Source organism: Salvelinus fontinalis, chromosome 6 (genome assembly GCF_029448725.1).
Source record: "Salvelinus fontinalis isolate EN_2023a chromosome 6, ASM2944872v1, whole genome shotgun sequence".
NCBI classification, from domain to species: Eukaryota; Metazoa; Chordata; class Actinopteri; order Salmoniformes; family Salmonidae; genus Salvelinus; species Salvelinus fontinalis.
Genome location: NC_074670.1, coordinates 33,789,673 through 33,813,204, shown reverse-complemented (window position 1 = coordinate 33,813,204; position 23,532 = coordinate 33,789,673). Strand labels below are relative to the sequence as shown.

At 41.2% G+C, this 23,532-nt stretch overlaps 1 protein-coding gene across 1 annotated transcript; it reads left to right on the top strand.

Moving 5' to 3' along the window:
• LOC129858603 (interleukin-31 receptor subunit alpha-like) lies at positions 1-5,928 on the top strand. The gene is made up of 13 exons (XM_055927923.1): positions 1-67; positions 348-551; positions 693-723; positions 2,011-2,256; positions 2,466-2,634; positions 2,844-2,994; positions 3,331-3,392; positions 3,508-3,784; positions 4,104-4,205; positions 4,585-4,821; positions 5,111-5,290; positions 5,471-5,567; positions 5,656-5,928. The coding sequence occupies exons 1-13, from the start codon at positions 1-3 to the stop codon at positions 5,747-5,749; spliced, it is 1,917 nt and encodes a 638-aa protein (XP_055783898.1). The 3' UTR covers positions 5,750-5,928.
• The last annotated feature ends 17,604 nt before the right edge of the window (positions 5,929-23,532 follow it).

Genomic DNA, 23,532 nt, shown 5'->3' with positions numbered 1-23,532 from the left:
ATGGCATCAGCCTGGATTACAATGTTTGCCACGCTGCTGCTGGCATTTGTGAATGGAACGAAAGAAGGTGTGTGCTGTCTTTGTAATAAATAACCTTCTCTAAATGGCAACACCTTGCCAGCAGTAGCAAAGACGATAGAATAGACACTTCACATCCCATTGTCTTAAAATTTTTGTTTTGAAATGTAAATCTTGAAAAAATCGATGTAATTTGAGTTTCACGGAGACATGGGAATATAGGCAAGAAATATGGTAATTTATTTGGTGGCTTAAAGAGAAATTTTTCCACCTCCCTCAATGTTGCTGATGAATTGATCTGCTCTTGGCTCTCTTTCCTTTCCTGACAGAGGTTCACACGTCTCCATCTGTGCGGGTACACACTTCCACCCCTGTGGTGGCCTTGGGGTCACCGGTGACTGCCTCTTGCGTCATCAGAGATGACTGCCCCCTCATAAAGGGACAAGCCGTTCACATTGTCTGGCACCTCAACCAACGCCTTATTCCCAGCAGTTCTGCAGCAGCCAATGAGAGTGGTAGAAACACTGCAGCGGGCCAATGAAAGTGGCTGGATCGCCACAGTTTTATATTCTGTGGCCAATCAGAGTGGCTGGAACTCAACAGTGTTTATACCTAGCTTCACAGACACCAGTGGTATTATCACGTGCTGTGTCCTCCACACCTTCCCGTGCCAGATCGTAGGAGCAGTGGAGATAAGAGCTGGATGTGAGAGAGATTATTTTCTTTCTTTGTTTCTTTCCTTGTTTCTTTGTTTGTTTATCCCTGTTCAGTGGTGTGCTGTATGTATAGTCTACCATAGCTACATTATCATTCATAGTAAGGGATATCTCTTACCCCACATAAAAAGATTACAGATGGGACCATGGTAAAGAATGACATTTCTTTATTTCATTAAAAAAAATGTAAATGATGGAATGAAAAAATGCAGGTCTGTCTTGCAGTGCCATACCTCCCTGAGAAACCTAAGTATACTGAGCCTAAAATAAGAATAAATAAAAATGTTTTTAAAGGTAGACTCAGCGGATATTGAGATGAGCGTGATGCAAGACTTCGCTCTCACACGGTCACACACAGTCTCTGCGCATATGCACGGGTTCACCTCACGCTGTTACAGCGTGGTAGCCACAGGACCAAAACAGCTGTGAAGTTGAGCCTCTTAGTTATTACGGAAATTGACCCACAATGCTGTTAACTTTCTGCATCTACTTCATGTCGCTGAGTCTACCTTTACAAGTATTAAACATACGCTTCACCTCAGATAAAGAATAAAAACCTGAACTGATAAAAACAGTTCTGTAATGTAGTTCTGAAGAATTTATCATTTGCTGTTCCAAAATCAAATTAAATGTAATTTTAAGGCTCTTTTTAAATCAGCAGATGTCACAAAGTGCTTATACAGAAACCCAGTCTAAAACCCCAAACAGCATGCAATAAGATGTAGAAGCACGGTGGCTAAGAAAAACTCCCTAGAAAGGCAGGAACCCCCCAGGCTCTGAGGGGTGAGCGCTAACTAACTTTAACATCGTTTTGCTCACCCCAATAATTGTTATTTCTATAGTTCCACCCCCAGCACCACAAAACCTTAGCTGCCTGACTAACCTTACCAAACTGGAAACCCTCTCATGCCAATGGGACCTAGGACAGGACACCCACCTGCCCACACAGTACACTCTTTACACTGAGATCAGGTAACAAGTGGCTATTGGTGGAGAACAAGTGAATCTGTTGTATTTTTTAAATTTACATTTACATGTCAAATGTAAATGTATATTGTAATTACGATGCTATTTATTAAATGCTTTCTTGGACAATCTAGCTACTTTGCCCCTTAGGGCCACTGTACTATAAATGCCTGCATATGTGTGGTGGTTATCCAAAGAGAACCAGTTTAGATGTTACTTCCAAGATGCTTTCTGTGGCAACCTACTAATATCATTATGCATAGGTGTGGAGGTTATCCAAAGAACTTAAAGTAGAAGATGCATAACTGTTATTTGCTCAAGAATTTGTATTATTTCTTAATCTAAACAGGGATTTACCAGAGAGCGACACGTACGTGCTGGCGCCAGGGGTACATCACTACAGTATACCACGTACCGCTTTTGTTCTCTTCTCAGAGTTAGAAATATATGTCAAGGCGGCGAATGCCTTGGGTCAAGCCACCTCAACACCTTTGCTTCTGGAGCCATTGGAGTCAGGTAAGGAAGTAGTGATTTGGGCTGTGATTTACAGGATATGGTGTCCATATTAGGACAGCCTCAGTCACACGGACTTGGTGTCACTTGTGACTCTGAAGCTGTCCTAATACAGACACTGTAAAGACAGTTATTCTGAAGCCCACTGTATTCTTTAAACCTAAAAGACAGAACCTTATGTTCAAGTACTTTGTGGCGTTGTATTGAGATTAAGCTATTCACATCATAGGGGTTCTAATATAACTCTCATAGTGCAGCCAAGTTTGACCCTCCAAAAGTTCTGAAGGTCCAAGCAGAGCCAAACACGTATGGCTGCCTAAGGCTCAGCTGGGGTCTCTCTGAACAGCAAGCGTGGGTGACCATTGTGACCTTGGAGGTGCGGCTGAAAACAGCAAACAGCAAGCAGTGGAGTGAAGAACCAGTAAGAGAATGTCCATTTCCTAAGCGTCCACATATGGCAAACATTTGAACGCAAATTATTTTGATTCAACAACATTAACAATAAATGATCATACCAACTGTACTAGGTAACCATAAAAATGATTACATTACTGTGAGTGTGTGTGTGTTTGCATGTGTATGTATGTTTGTGTGTGTGTGCGTGTGCGTGCCCGCGCGCATGTGTGTTAGGTCCCAGTGCCCCGCTTAATGCGCCAGAGACCCATGGAGGTGTGTCGTCTGCTCCACGGGACAGAGTACCACATCCAGATACGGGTCAGGTATCACCAGAGTCCATGGAGCGAATGGAGTAACAGCAATACTGCAGTCACGTTTGAGAGGGGTATGTCCTGCATCAATTCTGTTTAATGTAACGTCATTTATCACTCCCATGGTACAAATCTTTTAATCTATTTCTTATTCTTCTGTTCATTGGGCTTACTTTTCACTCTATGCTAATGAAATGTCCCACATTTTCTATCCCACTTTTTACAGCTCTGGTAGAATGTATGTATTGACTATGTATTTTACTGGCTCTTGGAAGTGAATTTCTAGCCGACACCTGTCTAGTCTGGAAGAACTCTCCCCTTCTCCTCACACAACTGAGAGGCACAAACATTTGATGAGTTTCAAAATGGACACTTCTGCTTCTCTTCAGCTCCCACCTGACGACTCGACTCTTGGATGAAGGTCTCTAGGGAGCAGAGGCAAAAGCATCTCAGTGTATACTTGTTTTGGAAGGTAAAAACAACACACAGAACACACTCAAATTTGACACATCACAAACGTTCATATTTCCTGTGATAGTGGTACACAACTTGCCTTTCCTCATCCATCTCCTTTCTTCCTTTTGTAGCCATCGAAGCAGTTCCATGCCAATGGCAAGATCCTGTCCTATGTTGTCTCGCGCCAGAGACAACCCACGAAAAAGGGACAGTTGTGCGTCACATTGGATGTCTCTGACGTCAATGTCCTTCCTCATGATGAGAGATCACTACTGGTCCAGTGGACAAGTATACATGCATCCAGTGTCACAGGCTATGTGGTGGAGTGGAGGCCATTGTGGAAAATGGACCCTTCCCTCATCTTTTTTGACCACATTGACAGGAATCAATCCAGCACTCTAATATCAGGTATGGTTTATGTCAGTTATAAGGTACACACACATACTGTGGTTTCATTCACCTGTCATGCGTCTCTAGTTCTGTGTTAGAAGTTTGTTGGAGGACTATGTACTTCTTTCATATACAATTCTCCTGGCTGCACAATTAGTTTATCTGCAGGGACAGTAACGTTTTCATTGAATTGCATCTACGGTATCAGCTTGTGAGTGTGTTCTCTAGTTTGTTGTTTGAGTTGATTTGTGCAGACCTTTTTCTTTGCGGGATTTTGTCCACATGCTATGAGCTTAAGCACATGGATCCACTGTTATCTCTTTCTCCTTGTCTCCAGAGAGCATCGAGCCATACAATCCCTATGGGATCTCTGCGTATCCTAGGTATAAGGACGGAATTGGCCTTCCTCAGACCGTCGAGGCGTACTCTAGACAAAAGGGTGAGTTGGTAAACACCAACCCTTACACCTTGGACTTTGTAAGATCTTTACAATATCAAAGGAGGTGTTGCAGGCTTCCTTTGAGTCAATGAGGTGCGAATCGGCTGCAAAACATACCGATGAAAGGTGGTACAATGCTTCCCTCTATTGGAGACATAGAGCAAATGACACCTCCGCATACTGCTACCACCATTACTATAAGCTTAATCTATTCTATTTATATCAAACACCGACATTATAGCTCTTTATCAGCATGACAATACCAACAAATCAGAACACTATTAGGTTTATGACATTATATAATTGATATGGTAATCGCCACTTCTTTTATTGCCATTTAATCCATATAGTCCTCAATGTTCTCTGTTGTTTCTGGCAGCCCCATCTGCCACCCCAAATCTGAGGGTGAGGGAGACGTTGCATTCTCGTATTGAGCTTACCTGGGAGGAAATTCCACTATGCCAGAGGAATGGGATTGTGCAGAGCTACCAGGTCTTCTACTGGGATGAGCAGGGAAACACCAAAGGTGGAAAGATGCTTATTGTGATGCTGTTGATGATACAGCTACAGATGACTGAAAGTTCATACAAAAGCCTTATTTTGCCAGGCTGTCATTGTAAATAAGTATTTAGGTCACACTGTATATGGATAGTCCAGATGCTCTACAGATGGTCATACTATCAACAAACTTGCTGTTGATAAGCAACTGCTTTCTAAGGTTAAGGTTAGGTTTAGAATAAGGGTTAGGGTTAGGGTTAAATTGAGGGTTAGGATAATGGTTAAGGTTAGGGTTAGAGCTAGGGTTAAGGTTAGATAGTTAGTGGAGCATCTACAGATGGACTATCCAAATAAAGTGTTGCCAGTGTTTATTCCCAACTGACTCGCCTGGTTAAATAAATAAACATGTAACCTCAAACTGCAGTTGCTGTGTCCCTCTTTTACAGTTGTGACTGCTGAGCTGGGAAAGAGGAGGGTGGTTCTAAGAGAGCTCAACCCTTCATCCTCATACAAAGCCTTTATTATGGTTAGCACAGGTGGCGGGAGTCTGAACGGATCAGAGGTTACCCTCAAAACTGAACCAATGGGTTGGTATTAGAATTTTGTCAATAAGAGGAAAGTGCTTTTAAATAAAAGTAATATGCAGTGTTATTTGAGGACTAGTCTCGCTTGCCAAACTCATGGCGCTCCACCCTATGTGAGGTCAGATACTGTATCAGGAAATTGTCTAAAACATATATCCTAAATCTAAATACATATATTTTCAGATGCCTTTGCTATCATCTTGGGAGTTATTTCCTCTGGTGGTGGGCTGTCATTGCTCATCATTATCTCAGTTCTGGTCTGCTTCTCAACACATGAACGGTGAGAACTCAACATTGACTTCATGTCAGTAAATACTTGTGTGTTTGTGCTATTTAAAAACAATACAAGTTTCTGTTCCCATCTGAAGGTTGAAAATGTGCTTTTGGCCCAAGATCCCTGACCCTGCCAACAGCAGCATCAAGAGGTGGACCGCGTTGGATTCAATACAGGTGCAGTATTAGGATTATCATGACAAAGTATGTATTCAGTGTGTGTTGATAATCCCTAAGTACAAGGTTTACAGTTTTTGGGGGCATTTATGCAGCTATTCTATTTAATGTTTCTGTGGTTTGACCAAGTTGATGCATGTTTATTTTTCTCTTTGAAGGATATTCATGTTGTGTTCATGTTGATCAATATTTTGTCTCTTCTGGTCTGTTGTAAATCAAATAAATGTCTGATCAATACATACAACTCTAAACATATTGTAATTTCTAATGCTAATACAGAAGCACCAATAACTTGTCCTGTACAGTTATTGTATGCTGTTTTCATATACATTCCTTTATGTCTAAGCTTCTAAGGCAGGGATCCCCCAACTTTTATTTGGCTCCTCAAGTTTGAGCAAAAAACGTATTTTTTATTTTTTTAAATTGCATTTTCATTGTTGGACATAAGACAGTAAAAACACCAGAAAATCAGCTCCATGTGATTTTAATTTGGAAATCTTTTCCCAAGTATTCCCATGCACAGGGTTGCAACTTTCACTGGGGACAGGGGGGTCATGTCCCCCCCACATTCTGAAATATAATTTTTGTCCCCCCCAATTCTATAATTGCAATGTGATACAAAAGAGTGGGAAGGCACGTTTTTTCAGTGCAATGTGAGTTTTTTTTAGTTTGGCAATGAAACGTCACTGATCTGTCAGTTTCCCTAGCTAATGATCTACTTTTCACACTGACACAGTAACAAACAGCTCTTGCGTTAAATGCTTCACTGCCATTGTGCACAGTAGAGGTCTGTGGGAACAATCTCGTCATCCCACTCCCACCTGCACCTGCTGGCTTTCAGTCCAATTCCCACCCCCTACCAGAAGAACTGGTCCCAAACCCAGCCATGTTCTCAGCAATTTTGCGCCCTATAGGCATTATCAAATGAGCAAAAATAACTTAAGAAAGAGGTTAAATTAACAGAAGTTCTCACATGGCCCTTATATTGTATTACAGGGCTATATCAGCCAATATGCTACATGAGGTTTGAAGAGAGCAGAGTTGGAGAGACTTGCACTTTCTCTTGAGCTATTTATAAAGCCTACCTTTTAGGAGTGGGAAGATTTTCAGACAAAGAAATATGGGAAATAAATATTTAGGCCTATTTATAGGAAATGGAGTAAACTATAGCCTAATCATAGGCCTATTTAGGAAGTACATTTCCCTGGAAAGATAACTGCTCCGTGCTTATCCACCCATGCATAGGCTATAGCCTACTCTATTTGAGACCACACGCGCACCTGATCTCGCAGGTATGGCTACTGAACTGAAAGCAGCAAGAATGACCGACAGCAACACTTGCTACGTTTTGCATAGGTCTATTGGCCATATTTTAGGAGGCCGATTTGCAGGCAAAGACAAATAAATGGGTAATAAAACTGTATTGAAAATGTTAAGGCACAACGCTCGTTCCCAATAGTAGCCTAACCTATATGCATGTTGTGCTCTTTCCTTTTCAATGATGAATACATTTTTTTAAATTGTACTTCGACTCACATTGGTTGAGCACCCTCCACACCTTTCCATTATCAATATTTATTTACAGACACTGTAGTAGACTACAGTCGAATCGTATTTAAGTTAATTTCATATTCATGTTAACTGCCACGTGATTCTCCGCCCATGTAGGCAGCATATTCTATTTCAGTTAGACCACACGTACTAGGAGCACTTGAACTCTCATGCCCAACTAGAAGAGGTAGGCTACTGAAGTTGAAGCAGCGAATTCTGAGTGTGTGAGTAATGCGAAAAATATGTCCTTTTAATGCAGTAGGTAGACTAACGTTTCCAAATAAGCTTTGGGACAACAACAATATTTTCGTCCCAAAGTCAGCTGTCTGACCGCCCGCTCCTGTCCGCAGCATGAAAAATGCAGACCGCGCCGCAATGATCTCTGTCGGGACCGCAGTTCCCGCAGGATGTAGCCCTCTAGTGCAGTCAGTACACAACACTAACCTCATCATATCTAAGCAGGATCAGACAGCCAGGGAAGACCAGTCTACGGAGCTCAGGAGAATTTTGCAGTATATTAATAATATCAGTGAATGATACAAAGTTCCATCTGGAATTGATGTGTAGACCTACAGCAGCTACAGGACAGCATTTAAAGCTTAAAGCTACACTCTGGGATCTGGTCATTTCAATTATTGAACCATTGATTCTATTCTTGGATAATATAATGTATAAATGTACACCAAGGTCATTGTTTGTCATGCCTCATTTTAAGAAGATCAGATGGTGACAGGAGTCTCAGCAGGGTCAGGCAGCCAGGGAAGACCAGTATGTGACAGAGGTGAGGTACATTTTTGCAGATACAACACTTTATTCTCTCTGTGCAACAAACACTGGACAAGCCAGATGCTATTTTAAGGTAGTCTAACAAACCTCCAACGTTAATTTCCAAACTGTATCAAGGGTTAATAGAGGCTTTTCTCGATGACACTAAACATGTAAAACAAAGATGTGAGGAAAACCTGGTAGAAGCTATTGATGATGATGAATGGATACAGATATGTTTGAATGCCCAATCATGTCCGTATCATCTCAGACATAAATTGCTGCGGTTAACGAATGTACTGTACGTCAGTGAAACTGAATTACATGCACTAAGAAATGTCATTCCTCCGCTGGAGGTGTAAAACACAAAAGGGGACATATTCAGCCAGCCAGCAATATAGGTATGTGTATGTATATATGTGTATATGTATGCATATGTGCATGTACGTGTATGTATATGGATATATATATATTTACCCCCAAGAATATAATGGGGGATTGGAAATGGTGCAGACAATTACATTGATGGAAGTAACAATCTTTCCGCAATAGGTTAAGCTGATCCACCCCTAAAGAAAAAAGTTATGTCCTGAAAGTAACCAGTTAATTTTTGGGTGCGGCGTTCAGACGTTCACAGAAGTAGCAGCAGCATAACACAATCATCCAAACCGGAAAATGTAGGCTACGTTAGTCCTAGAGATAACTGAGGAAAGATTTATTTAACACAAGCGGTCATATTTAGCTAACTCTCAGCTGACAGAAACAACAATATGAATTATCTAATAGCAATTACTATTTACAATTCATCACATCACGGGTGAGCTCCCCATTGATCAAAATAATTGAATAAGTAATCCGCAGATGGGTAGTTGGTGCGAGCCACCATGTTTTTTTTTCTTTGAGTCAACCAAAGATAATAAGAGGAGACAAGATGAGTTCGGTCTGTTTTCCATATGCATGTTGAAGGGGGTGTGTCGTCTATGATCATTCACTTCCCTTCATTCACTTCCGGGAAGTTTACTTGAAAGATGAGTGAACCATTTATTATTTTATTCTCTATGCTGGTTTGGTCGGGGTGTGATTTAAGGGTGGGTTATCTAGGTGAATTATATGTCTGTTGGCCTAGTATGGTTCCCAATCAGAGGCAGCTGTTTATCGTTGTCTCTGATTGGGGATCATATTTTGGTAGCCATTTTCCCATAGTGCTTTGTGGGATCTTGTCTAGGTATAGTTGCCTGTGAGCACTAATCTGAGCTTCACATTTCGTTTGTTCGCTTTATTGTTTTGCTATTTGAGTTTTCTCTTATGAATAAAAGGGATGGAAACATACCACGCTGCATTTTGGTCCACTCCTTATGACGAACGTGACAGTAATATAGTACACTTATCATAATTTGTTGTTAATCCAGAGAGGATAGCAAAAGTATCTAGATCCTCTATGAGGCCGTGGAGAGATTCTAATTGTGGTTTTAAAAGAAAACATGAATCATCAGCGTACAATGACACCTTTTTAAGCCATGGATTTTTAATCCCTAATATTATTGTTGGATCTAATTTTAACAGCTAACATTTCGATGACAATAATAAATAGATATGCTGATAGTGGACAACCTTGTTTTACTCTTCTAGATAGTTTACAACTTTCTGAGATGTAGCCATTATTTACTATTTTACACCTAGGGTTACTATACATAACTTTAACCCATTTTATAAGAGATTCCCCAAAATTGAAATATTTGAGGCATTTATATATAAACTCCAGTCGTACGTTATCAACTGCCTTTTCAAAATTAGCTATGAAAACCAGGCCTGGTGTCCCCGATATTTCATAGCATTCTATTGTTTCCAGTACTTGTCTTATATTACCTCCAATGTATCGTCCATGTAAAAAAAACTGTCTGATTAGGATGAATAATATTTGACAATACTTTTTTAATTCTATGCGCCAAGCATTTTGCTCGGATTTTTGCATCACAACGCTGAAGTGCAAGAGGCCTTTGATTTTTTTAAATGGACTGGATTGTTATATATAACACTTGGGTCCTGTTTCAGTAATAATGATATCAGACCTTCCTGTTGCATGTCCGATAATCTACCATTTATATAGGAGTGGTTAAAACATGCTAATAATGGTCCTCTGAGTATACCAAGAATGATTACACCTGTTTGTTGGTACATGTCAAAGGGTTAAACATATTTAATAATGATCGCTTACCAAGCTTGATGACTGGTGCATTTTTTCTTACTTTTTGTTCTAAATAGAGATGCCATATTGGATTGTGTAGAAATGCAGGAAATTAGCTTTAGATGCACCAAAAACTTCTGGGGGAGGATCCCCAGACCCCCGCCAAGTTAAGTTCCCCCAACTTCTTAAACCTAAGTGGTGCCACTGCCCATGCATAATAGAGAGACACGTAATCGTATAAAAATGTAAGTAAGGTTTGAAATTATTGTTTTTGTCAAACAATATATTAGTTTGGGCTTCTTGTAGTCAATTTTTAGTCTACAAATTATTTGTAATTATGTTCCAGCCCCCGACCATCCGCTCAAGAAAGAAATCGGCAGGCGGCTGAATATAGTTGATCCCTATTCTAAGCCGACTCGGGCTTTACTAATTATTGCGAACAAGTGTATCATTGAACTAACTGTATTCTGTAATTAGTTACAAAACAATAGAAATGCAATTGTGTATTGCTGCTGTTTGTCTGATGTCCAACAATCCATAATCAGCTCTGTTGACCATGAGAGCATTTTGCAGAGAAAATGGGTTGAGGTATACTATTTAGGCTTGGAATTACATGTGGTCTATTGTTTACCTTGTCATCAATGACATGTGGCAACGACCACAAGGGCGTTCAAAGAGCTGCCAGTTTCAATTTTTAATGTCACATGCACAACTACAGTGAAATGCCTTTCTTGCAAACTCAAAACAACAACAATGCAATAATTAATAACAATGTATTACTAGAAAATAAAAATGTTAATAATTGAAATACACAATAAAGTAAGAAAGCATACCATATACAGGAAAAATTTAAAAAGTCCATTCCAATACCATATTTACATGTGCATGGAGGTAGATAAGTATAGGGGTAAGGTGACTAGGCAACAGGATGTAAGATAAACAGAGTAGCATCATCTTGTGGGTGTGTAGAGTCAGTAGAAATGTATGTGCATATTATGTGTGAGTGAGAACATGATGGAGTGACAGTGTGTGTATGTACGGCCCTGTGAGTGTGCATAGAGACAGTGCAAACACTGAAATAAAAGGTCAATAAAGATACAAGGTAAACTCGGTCCATGTAGCTATTTTGTTTGCTATTTATCAGTTGTATTGCTTGGGTATAGAAGCTGTTCAAGAGCCTGTGGGTGTCAGACTTGATGCACTGGTATTTCTTGCCGTGCGGAAGCAGAGAAAATAGTCTATGGCTTGGGTGGTTGGGGTCTTTGACGATTTTCTGGGCAGTCTTTTCACACCGCCAGGTATAGAGGCACACCGCCTAATATAGAGGCGAGTTCATGAATATAATTATAATAAAAATGTATTTCATTTGTATAGCGCTTTTCATTACTGAAAGGTTATCTCAAAGCTCTACTGAGAGAAAAACAACAACATTCATTTAGAATCAAGGCAGGTAAAATAGCAATAGTAGGCTAGATGCTAAATCCATTTTAGATTGAGACTGGGACTAAGAAAAAGACAGTCTGTAGAAGTTGGTTTTAAGGCCCGGTTTAAGTAGGGAGTGGCTGGAGCAGAGAGTGCAAGGTGGCTCGCTAATTGAGATGAGATCACTGATGTAGGTGTAGCTCAATCCATTCAAGGCTTTAAATACAACCATGAGAATTTTTAAGTCGATTATGTAGTTAGTGGTGTTGGGCCAGGATTGGGGTAATGTGGTCTGACTTCTTGGTCCTGGTCAGGACCCTGGATTAGTTGGAGCCTCTGTAGTGATTTGGCTGGGAGGCCCCCGAAAAGCTCAATGCCGTAGTCGTTTCAAGAGAAGATAAAATAATATATATGTTACCTTTATTTAACTAGGCAAGTCAGTTAAGAACAAATTCTTATTTTCAATGACGGCCTAGGAACAGTGGGTTAACTGCCTTGTTCAGGGGCAGAACGACAGATTTTTACCTTGTCAGCTATGGGGATTCGATTTTGCAACCTTTCGGTTACTAGTCCAGCGCTCTAACCACTAGGCGTGAATGAGTTTCTCTGCATCTGGCTGGGAGAGTGACGGTATGACCCGGGCAATGTTTTACATATTTGTTTTATGTGGGCATTGAAGGACGGAGAGGGATCAAACTTGACTCCTAGGTTAGAGATGACAGAGGACAGGTGGATGGCCTGGCCGTTGATTGTAAGGCAGATGTTTCCAGCACACCTTTAGTCTTGCTACTATTCAACTGAAGGAAGTTCTCTTTCATCCCTGCCCTGGTTTCCCCTAGGCATTGTTTTACTAGTGCAGAGATGGTGTCCGGTTTGGTGCTAATGTAGACCTGGGTATCGTCAGTGTAGCATTGGAAGTTGATGTTAGGAAGGAAATGTCCCAGAGGGAGCATGTAAATTAAAAACAGGATAGGCTCCAGCACTTATAGGATGCCGCATGTGACTGCAGACTCCTCCGATCTGGACTCTCCAATAGTGATGTAGTTCTTCCTATTGGATAGGAAGGGAAGGTCGGAGATAGGCCTGTAGTTGGATAGGATGTTCTGGTCAAGGTTGGGTTTCTTCAGTAAGGGGGTGACTGCAGCTTTTTTGAAGATCTATGGTACCTCTCTGGTCAGCAGGGACTTGTTGATCAGGGTAGTGACAAACATAAGATGATGAGCAGCTGTTGAGTAGGGATAGAGTCAAGGGAGCATGTGATGACCCTCATTTTAGAGATTGACTGCACAACGGTGGATGTGACTTCTGTAAAGTTGCTGAAAGTAGGGGCAGTCTGGGCTGGGGGCTCAGGGAGTGGGGTGCAGGCCATCAGAGGCCATGATGTTTGTCCTGATAGTGTAAATCTTTGTCTTGAAAAAATCTGAGAAGCGATTGCACTGCTCAGATGAGGCTGCAGGAGAGCGGTAGAAAACATGGTTCTGGGGTTACATTTTATTGTCAATCGTGACAGAGTAGAAAGCTGGTCGAGCTGCTTTTAAGGAAACAGAGTATATTTACTGGTGGTCTTTATAGGCCAGTAGGTGGACAGTCAGGCCATCCTTCCTCCATGAGTCTTCAGTCTGCACAGTGAACCAAGGAGACGAGCATTGTAATGTTACTTCACATATTTTTTCAGTTGCAAAGGATGCTGTTACACAGATTGACCATGTCATCAAGGGCCAGCTCACTGCAGCTCAGACTCAAAGGTGGACTGGGTGTGTTCCTGAAAGAGTAATGGTTTAAGTTTCCACAGAACAACAGTGAGAGGATTTGTTTGTTTACGTTTAAAAGCAAGGCACTCAAAAGACTGAAAATCAGCAATAGTCAATGGGTTTAAAATAAAGAACTCTCTGTATAAAACAGCAAGGCCTCCACCGCACCTTTTCAAAAAGTGTCAGCCATAGTAGAACAACACCTCTGAAACAAATGAGGGTTAAGGCCCTTGTTCAAAGGCACATCAACAGATTTGTCACCTTGTTGGCTCAGGTATTTAAGCCAGCATTGTTTTGGTTACTGGCCCAACGCTCTAACCACTAGGCTACCTGGCACCCTTTGTATTCAGGCGGAACTGCTTTATTAAGATGGTAAAAGTCACCCTCTCTGTGAAATGTTTCAGTGAGGCAGGTCATGTCTAAGTTATTAATCTGAACAGCAGAAGTGATTGATAATAAATGTTTACGTTTTTTTCAGAAAGCATTATTGTGAAATGGTGTTAATAATGTTAAAAATTCTGAAATAGTGTTAATAGAAGTCACATTACTCTAAAATAATCGCATTTTCAACTGGAGTATAAAAATCGAAAAGCCCCAACTGTTTGCTTTTCTTTAAAAAAAATCATAACCATCCTTCTGGAGCAAGAAGGAAAGGAAAGAGAGAAAGGAGATCCATCATGCATCCAGTACATCAAGAGAGTTTAATTCTACTATTAATCAATCATTCACTACTATTATAATTTGATAGTCAGTAATTGAGTTAATCAGTTCCTTTATGTCCTCACCTCTGCGCTGCTCTCTCCTCTGACTTCAACTTTCTGGCCAATGTTAGATAGCTAGCTAGCTACATACAAAGCTTGAGACTAACTATTTACATCACTGTCCCAGAATCGTCCCAAAGTGCAATTTAAACCGTCCCAAACTGAATATGAACCAACCATTAAAATATATATTTTTTGATATGCCAACATGGGTCAACTCATAGGACCTAGGTCATTCACAGTGATGTAAAAATCTAATAAGAGTAGCCTACTACTGAAATATATACATGGGGCTGTCAACTGAGCCAGAAATTCACATTTAAAAAAATAAAATCCTTTAAAATAGCCAACAATGGAATAATATTTAAATCTATTTTGCATGAATGTGCATCAATAATTTGTCTACGTTTAAAAAAGTGTAATCTAGGTTATATGCATATTGGCTACAGCCTCTCATGTCCACACCGATGCTGACTGACATGAGGGAGCCGCTGGAAAATGTAGCAAAACTTTGATAATACTTTTAGTTACATCAATAGGCTAAACAACAGTCATGTTCGACAATTATAATGCAGGATAACTAATATTAAAGTCTAAAGGCTTGATTCTTTTGACAAACTCGAGGCACAGGTTTTTCAGATCAAATGGTCAGAAGAGCGAGAGAAAGGCCAATGCTGTTGTGCACCGCATACATCACACACCTTACAATCTGAGCGGAGGCAGACAGCATTTTGAAACTATTTAACCATAAACTGAATTGTTTAAAACCTGGATGCTTTATTTTGCTTTATGAGGCATGTCTTACCTTGTTTCAAAGTAGCCTAGCCAAAATCAGACCATATGTTGAGGGAACTTCCTCATGCCATTGCAACTGGCATTTTCTATTGTTCTATTGGTTTTCAGATGAACTTTCTTTCATTGTCCAGCAGGCAAAGACACAATCCTAGTCATATCAGCAACCAATGCTAGTTGCTGCATCTTTAGATCTCCCCTTTTTTTAGATTTCGAGCATATATTTTCATATCTGTCACATGAAACCACTAGCATATGTGGTGCACTTTTTAGAACGATGTGTTCTTTTTAGAACGATTGCATTTTGGAACATTTGAGCGTAGCCTACTGCCGTGTGCGCATTGTTACGATTAATGCGCCTATAATGTAAAGAAATAATAGTTTATCAACATGTTAAGCTAAACGTTCTGATCTGTTGCATTAGCCTCATTGCTTGAAAATGGTATGTACAGTACGCCTAGTATGAATTTTGGATTTATCCTCCCAGAACTGTCCCAGTCTGTTTGAACCCTACCAGACACAATGTGGTGCCCTTAAAGGGATACTTTGGGATTTCTCAGTTTCTCTCCCTTGCTGTGATGGCTCTAGTAAAGATGTCACGTTCCTGACCTGTTTTCTGTTGTTTGGTATGTGTTTAATTGGTGCGCCTTGGTCCGTTCATGCACCACAAGACGAACGTTACAAAAGATTGGTACACTCTTAGAAAAAAAGGTTCCTTAAAGAACCCAAAGGGTGCTATCGCTTGCTTCATGTATGGAAACCCTGATGTCTTTATGGAACATTACAGTGTGGGTTGTTTAAGCTGGTTCCTGAGAAGAAGAAAAAATGAGTTAATCTTCCAAAATGAAGACGAAATTCTATGCAGACATACATTGCCTTTGGAAAGCATTCAGACCACTTGACTTTTTCCACATTTTGTTACGTTACAGCCTTATTCTAAAATTGATTAAATAAATAAACATAATCCGCAATCTACACAGAATACTCCATAATGACAAAGTAAAAACAGGTTTTTAGACATTTTTGTAAATGTATTAAAAATAAAAACAGACATACCTCAGACCATTTGCTTTGCAGATGCCTCACAAGTCCTCAACTGGCAGCTTCATTAAATAGTACACGCTAAACACGAATCTCAACGTCAACAGTGAACTCAACAGTGGACTCCGGGATGCTGGCCTTCTAGGCAGAATTCCTCTGTCCAGTGTCTGTGTTCTTTTGCCAATCTTAATCCTTTCTTTTTATTGGCCAGTCTGAGATATGGCTTTTTCTTTGCAACTCTGCCTCGAAGGCCAGCATCCCAGAGTCGCCTCTTCACTGTTGAAGTTGAGAATGGTGTTTGCGGGTACTATTTAATGAAGCTGCCAGTTGAGGACTTGTGAGGCGTCTGTTTCTCAAACTAGACACTCTAATGTACTTGTCCTCTTGCTCAGTTGTGCACCGGGGCCTCCCACTCTTCTTTCTATTCTGGTTAGAGCCAGTTTGCGCTGTTCTGTGAAGGGAGTAGTACACAGTGTTGTACGAGATCTTCAGTTTCTTGGCAATTTCTCGCACGGAATAGCCTTCATTTCTCAGAACAAGAATAGACTGACGAGTTTCAGAAGAAAGTGCTTTGTGGCCATTTTGAGCCTGTAATCAAACCCACAAATGCTGATGCTCCAGATACTCAAATAGTCTAAATATGGGCTGTTTTATTGCTTCTTTAAGCAGAACAACAGATTTCAGCTGTGCTAACATAATTGCAAAAGGGTTTTCTAATGATCAATTAGCCTTTTAAAATGATAAACTTGGATTAGCTAACGCAATGTGCCATTGTAACACAGGAGTGATTGTTGCTGATAATGGGCCTATGTAGATATTCCATTAAAAAAATCACCCGTTTCCAGCTACAATAGTAATTTACAACATTAACAATGTCTACACTGTATTTCTGATCGATTTTATGTTATTTTAATGGACCAAAAATGTACATTTCTTTCAAAAACAAGGACATTTCTAAGTGACCCCAAACTTTTGAACATTAGTATATATATATGAATTAGCAAACATTTATAAAAACCTGTTTTTGCTTTGTCATTATGGGGTATTGTTTGTAGATTGATGAGGGGAAAAAAACAATTTAATACATTTTAGAATAAGGCTGTAACGTAACCAAATTTGAAAAAGGTCAAGGGGTCTGAATACTTTCCGAAGGCACTGCAATTTTTATGGTGTAGAAGAACAACTTACATGCTGTTGTTGTCAGCAGCAGCCAAAAGAGAGATCCTCTGCCTATGATAGTTGGTTACTGCCAGATTGAGCAAAACATACTGTGGATAGCATGCTAAAAGTCATGCAATGATTAAGTAGGCTATTGAATCACCAAGACTTATTATACATAATGTATTATAAATAATTTAGATGCATACCTCCTCTCAGTCAGCCCACTGCCCATCATGTACATTCAACAGAGGTCAGCAACAGTCTTCTAATGGCTTCATGAAACATAGTCCCCTCATCTGACTCCATACTGAAATCCCGAAATAAAAGTAAAAAGCTAATAGTCAATGTCAGGCTGGGTCTGTAGCTCTATTTGGCATATTCCATAATAAAAAAGTATGTTTATTTGTAAGAGTTGGCAGCTAGCTTGTAAAGTGACTAATTAAAGTCGCCTAGCTTTTTCCTGTGTAGCTAGCTAGCTATGGTAGCGTACAAACGGTGCTCAAATTCTAATAAACTTTATATATCTAGCCTAGCTCTAGTTTATCATATGACTTTGACTGCATATATTTGAATTAAACAATAAACTTTGCTTACCTTAATAATTTCAGAATTTGCTTATTGGTAGGCTATTTTCAACTTCAACCACCATCCTCTTGCATCATCATGCTGGAATGGCAGTTGATTTTTGAAACAGAATGGCAGTTAAAATTTTAATTGACCAAAATATTCTATATAGAACCCCTCAGAGTGCACTCTGGCCGTTCATAAATTCAGAGCGTTGTTTTACAGCTGCACCATCGAGAGCATCCTGACGGGTTGCATCACTGCCTGGTATGGCAACTGCTCAGCCTCCGACTGCAAGGCACTACAGAGGGTAGTGCATACGGCCCAGTACATCACAGGGCCAAGCTTCCTGCCATCCAGGACCTCTATATCAGGGGGTATCAGAGGAAGGCCCTAAAAATAGTCAAAGACTCCAGCCACCCTAGTCATAGACTGTTCTCTCTGCTACCACACGGCAAGCAGTACCAGAGCGCCAAACCTAGGTCCAAGAGGCTCCTAAATAGCTTCTACCCCGAAGACATAAGACTCCCGAACAGCTAATAAAGTGTCTACTCAGACTATCTGCATCTGCATCCCTATTTTACACTGCTGCTACTCTCTGTTATTATCTATGCATAGTCACTTTAATAACTCTACCTACCTGTACATATTACCTCGACACCGGTACCCCCGCGCATTGATTCTGTACTGGTACCCCCTGTAGCCCTGCTATTGTTATTTACTGCTGCTCTTTAATCATTTGTTGTTCTTATCTCTTACTTTTTTTGTTGTATTTTCTTACAACTGCATTGTTGGTTAAGGGCTTGTAAGTAAGCGTTTCACTGTAATGCTTACTTACAAGCCCTTAACCAACAATGCAGCTGTTGTACACCTGTTGTATTCGACGCATGTGACAAATAAAATATGATTTGATTTGATTGTCTGTTCATAAATTCAGAGCATTTTGCTCTCGGAGTGTACAGTCGTGGCCAAAAGTTTTGAGAATTACACAAATATAAATTTTCACAAAGTCTGCTGCCTCAGTTTGTATGATGGCAATTTTCATATACTCCAGAATGTTATAAAGAGTGATCAGATGAATTGCAATTAATTGCAAAGTCCCTCTTTGCCAAGCAAATGAACTGAATCGCCCAAAAACATATCCACTGCATTTCAGCGCTGCCACAAAAGTACAAGCTGACATCATGTCAGAGATTCTCTCGTTAACACAGGTGTGAGTTTTGACGAGGACAAGGCTGGAGATCACTCTGTCATGCTGATTGAGATCGAATAACAGACTGGAAACTTCAAAAGGAGGGTGGTGCTTGGAAACATTGTTCTTCCTCTGTCAAACCTGCAAGGAAACACGTGCCGTCATCATTGCTTTGCACAAAAAGGTCTTCACAGGCAAGGATATTGCTGCCAGTAAGATTGCACCTAAATCAACCATATATCGGATCATCAAGAACTTAAAGGAGAGAGGTTCAATTGTTGTGAAGAAGGCTTCAGGGCGCCCAAGAAAGTCCAGCAAGCGCCAGGACCGTCTCCTAAAGTTGATTCAGCTGTGGGATCGGGGCACCACCAGTACAGAGCTTGCTTAGGAATGGCAGAAGGCAGGTGTGAGTGCATCTGCAAGCACAGTGAGACGAAGACTTTTGGAGGATTGCCTGGTGTCAAGAAGGGCAGCAAAGAAGCCACTTCTCTCCAGGAAAAACATCAGGGACAGACTGATATTCTGCAAAAGGTACAGGGATTGGACTGCTGAGGACTGGGGTAAAGTCATTTTCTCTGATGAATCCCCTTTCCGATTGTTTGGGGCATCCGGAAAAAAGCTTGTCCGGGAGAAGAGAAGGTGAGCGCTACCAACAGTCCTGTGTCATGCCAACAGTAAAGCATCTTGAGACCATTCATGTGTGGGGTTGCTTCTCAGCCAAATCAAATCAAATGTATTTATATAGCCCTTCTTACATCAGCTGATATCTCAAAGTGCTGTACAGAAACCCAGCCTAAAACCTCAAACAGAAAGCAATGCAGGTGTAGAAGCACGGTGGCTAGGAAAAACTCCCATGAAAGGCCAAAACCTAGGAAGAAACCTAGAGAGGAACCAGGCTATGAAGGGTGGCCAGTCTTCTTCTGGCTTTGCCGGGTGGAGATTATAACAGAACATGGCCAAGATGTTCAAATGTTCATAAATGACCAGCATGGTCAAATAATAATAATCACAGTGGTTGTCGAGGGTGCAACAAGTCAGCACCTTAGGAGTAAATGTCAGTTGGCTTTTAATAGCCGATCATTAAGAGTATCTCTACTGCTCCTGCTGTCTCTAGAGAGTTGAAAACAGCAGGTCTGGGACAGGTAGCACGTCCGGTGAACAGGTCAGGGTAGCCGCAGGCAGAACAGTTGAAACTGGAGCAGCAGCACAGTCAGGTGGACTGGGGACAGCAAGGAGTCATCATGCCAGGAAGTCCTGAGGCATGGTCCTAGGGCTCAGGTCCTCCGAGAGAGAGAAAGAAAGAGAGAAAGAGAGAATTAGAGAGAGCATAGTTAAATTCACACAGGACACCGGATAAGACAGGAGAAGTACTCCAGATATAACAGACTGACCCTAGCCCCCCGACACATAAACTACTGCAGCATAAATACTGGAGGCTGAGACAGGAGGGGTCAGGAGACACTGTGGCCCCATCTGATGATACCCCCGGACAGGGACAAACAGGCAGGATATAACCCCATCCACTTTGCCAAAGCACAGTCCCCACACCACTAGAGGGATAACTTCAAACACCAACTTACCATCCTGAGACAAGGCCGAGTATAGCCCACAAATATCTCCGCCACGGCACAACCCAAAGGGGGGGGCGCCAAACCAGACAAGAAGATCACATCAGTGACTCAACCCACTCAAGTGACGCACCCCTCCTAGGGACAGCATGGAAGAGCACCAGTAAGCCAGTGACTCAGCCCCTGTAATAGGGTTAGAGGCAGAGAATCCCAGTGGAGAGAAGGGAACCGGCCAGGCAGAGACAGCAAGGGCGGTTCATTGCTCCAGAGCCTTTCCGTTCACCTTCACACTCCTGGGCCAGACTACACTCAATCATATGACCTACTGAAGAGATGAGTCTTCAGTAAAGACTTAAAGGTTAAAACCGAGTCTGCGTCTCTCACATGGGTAGGCAGACCATTCCATAAAAATGGAGCTCTATAGGAGAAAGCCCTGCCTCCAGCTGTTTGCTTAAAAATTCTAGGGACAATTAGGAGGCCTGCGTCTTGTGACCGTAGCGTACGTGTAGGTATGTACGGCAGGACCAAATCGGAAAGATAGGTAGGAGCAAGCCCATGTAATGCTTTGTAGGTTAGCAGTAAAACCTTGAAATAAGCCCTTGCCTTAACAGGAAGCCAGTGTACGGAGGCTAGCACTGGAGTAATATGATAAAAATGTTGGGTCCTAGTCAGGATTCTAGCAGCCGTATTTAGCACTAACTGAAGTTTATTTAGTGCTTTATCCGGGTAGCCGGAAAGTATAGCATTGCAGTAGTCTAACCTAGAAGTAACAAAAGCATGGATTAATTTTTCTGCATCATTTTTGGACAGAAAGTTTCTGATTTTTGCAATGTTACGTAGATGGAAAAAAACTGTCCTTGAAACAGTCTTGATACTGTATGCTCGTCAAAAGAGAGATCAGGGTCCAGAGTAACGCCGAGGACCTTCACAGTTTTATTTGAGACAACTGTACAACCATCAAGATTAATTGTCAGATTCAACAGAAGATCTCTTTGTTTCTTGGGACCTAGAACAAGCATCTCTGTTTTGTCGGAGTTTAAAAGTAGAAAGTTTGCAGCCATCCACTTCCTTGTCTGAAACACAGGCTTCTAGCGAGGGCAATTTTGGGGCTTCACCGTGTTTCATTGAAATGTACAGCTGTGTGTCATCCGCATAGCAGTGAAAGTTAACATTATGTTTTCGAATGACATCCCCAAGAGGTAAAATATATAGTGAAAACAATAGTTGTCCTCCCCAGCCAAGGGAGTGGGCTCACTCACAATTTTGCCTAAGAACACAGCCATGAATAAAGAATGGTACCAACACATCCTCATCATTGGTGATGAACAATGCCTTTTCCAGCATGATGGAGCACCTTGCCATAAGGCAAAAGTGATAATAAAGTGGCTCGGTGAACAAAACATCGATATTTTGGGTCCATGGCCAGGAAACTCCCCAGACCTTAATCCCATTGAGAACTTGTGGTCAATCCTCAAGAGGCGGGTGGACAAACAAAAACCCACAAATTCTGACAAACTCCAAGCATTGATTATGCAAGAATGGGCTGCCATCAGTCAGGATGTGGCCCAGAAGTTAATTGACAGCATGCCAGGGTGGATTGCAGAGGTCTTGAAAAAGAAGGGTCAATTGACTCTTTGCATCAACTTCATGTAATTGTCAATAATCAAGACAATAAAAGCCTTATGAAATGCTTGTAATTATACTTCAGTATTCCATAGTAACATCTGACAGAAATATCTAAAGACACTGAGGCAGCAAACTTTGTGGAAATTCATATTTGTGTCATTCTCAAAACTTTTGGCCACGACTGTACACTGGAAGCTAGGCGTACAGTAGGGTTAATCCAAGTGTTCTGACCTCACAAAGGTAGTCAAGCACCCAAGCTAACTGGCTAAAGTTGGCTACCTCGCTAGCTACTTCCATACACAAACGAGAGAACACCTCACTCTGACCATTTTACTTCCCCTAGCAGAGCTGGTTGGTCTATTTGTATGTTATGTAGAGCGTTGGTGACTAACTGTGCTGCTGGCAACAAATTAATTGTGTTTTTTTGACTACGTTTACTGATAACGGTCATATTCAACGGGTGTTGTGCGTTCGTAAATTCATCAGTTATTCTGCACTCAAGCAAACTCAGATGAGAGTGCTCTGAATCGGAGTAGATAGCCAGAGTGAATTTACAAACGCACCCTAAGAGTGTAAACTTGTCAACACATTATTTCCTCTTGCTTCTAGCTAGCATTTAGTTTGCAACAGCACAGGTTTATATGAACCTTGCTGTTTGCCACTGACCTCGGCAACAATGTTGCAAAATGCGAATTCGATCTCCCTCCTGCCATAGATTTGAAATGTCGAACGTCAACTAGCCACTTTAATGACCAGGCGAAATCATGCAACAGCCTCATTATTATAGATATGAATGTCAATGCAAAATCGCTAAAAGAAATTAAAAGGGAGCTAGTTCGCTGTCATTTCAGAGTTTGGTGTGACTGTGTTAGCTTAGCTGTTGTTTGCTAAAATCCACATTACACTCTGGGGTGGGGATATAACCTTCAAGGTTCTTTGCCTTCACTGGGTATATAGCACATTTTTAGTGGTGTTCTTTAATGTCGTCCAAAGAAGCAAAAGGATTATATATGTTACCCCAAATAACTCTTTTTCTAAGAGTGTAGGACTGGGGGGCGGTCAGGATACAACGAATGAGGCAAACAACAATTATGAGGGGAAAGTATGTAGCTAGCTAGTTAATTAGTTAGTTGTTCTCACATCACGTGTCATGTCTGATTGCTGCAGCGCTATCTCAACACAAACGAATGTGCTTAAAACACACACCCGTTCGGCCCTCCCTGACTCAGTAGCAGCCTGCCTCATTGCATGATAGTAAGCAGTAGCAGTGTGAAATTAATAAAAACAAAAATGTAAAGAGATGCCATGGTGGCCACGGTGCAATTTAGAAGTAGCCCAAAAACCTGCAACCCGCGACCAATACATTTTCACCCGCTGCAGTTTTCAAAGTAGCCCATTTTCGGGAAAACTGCAGCC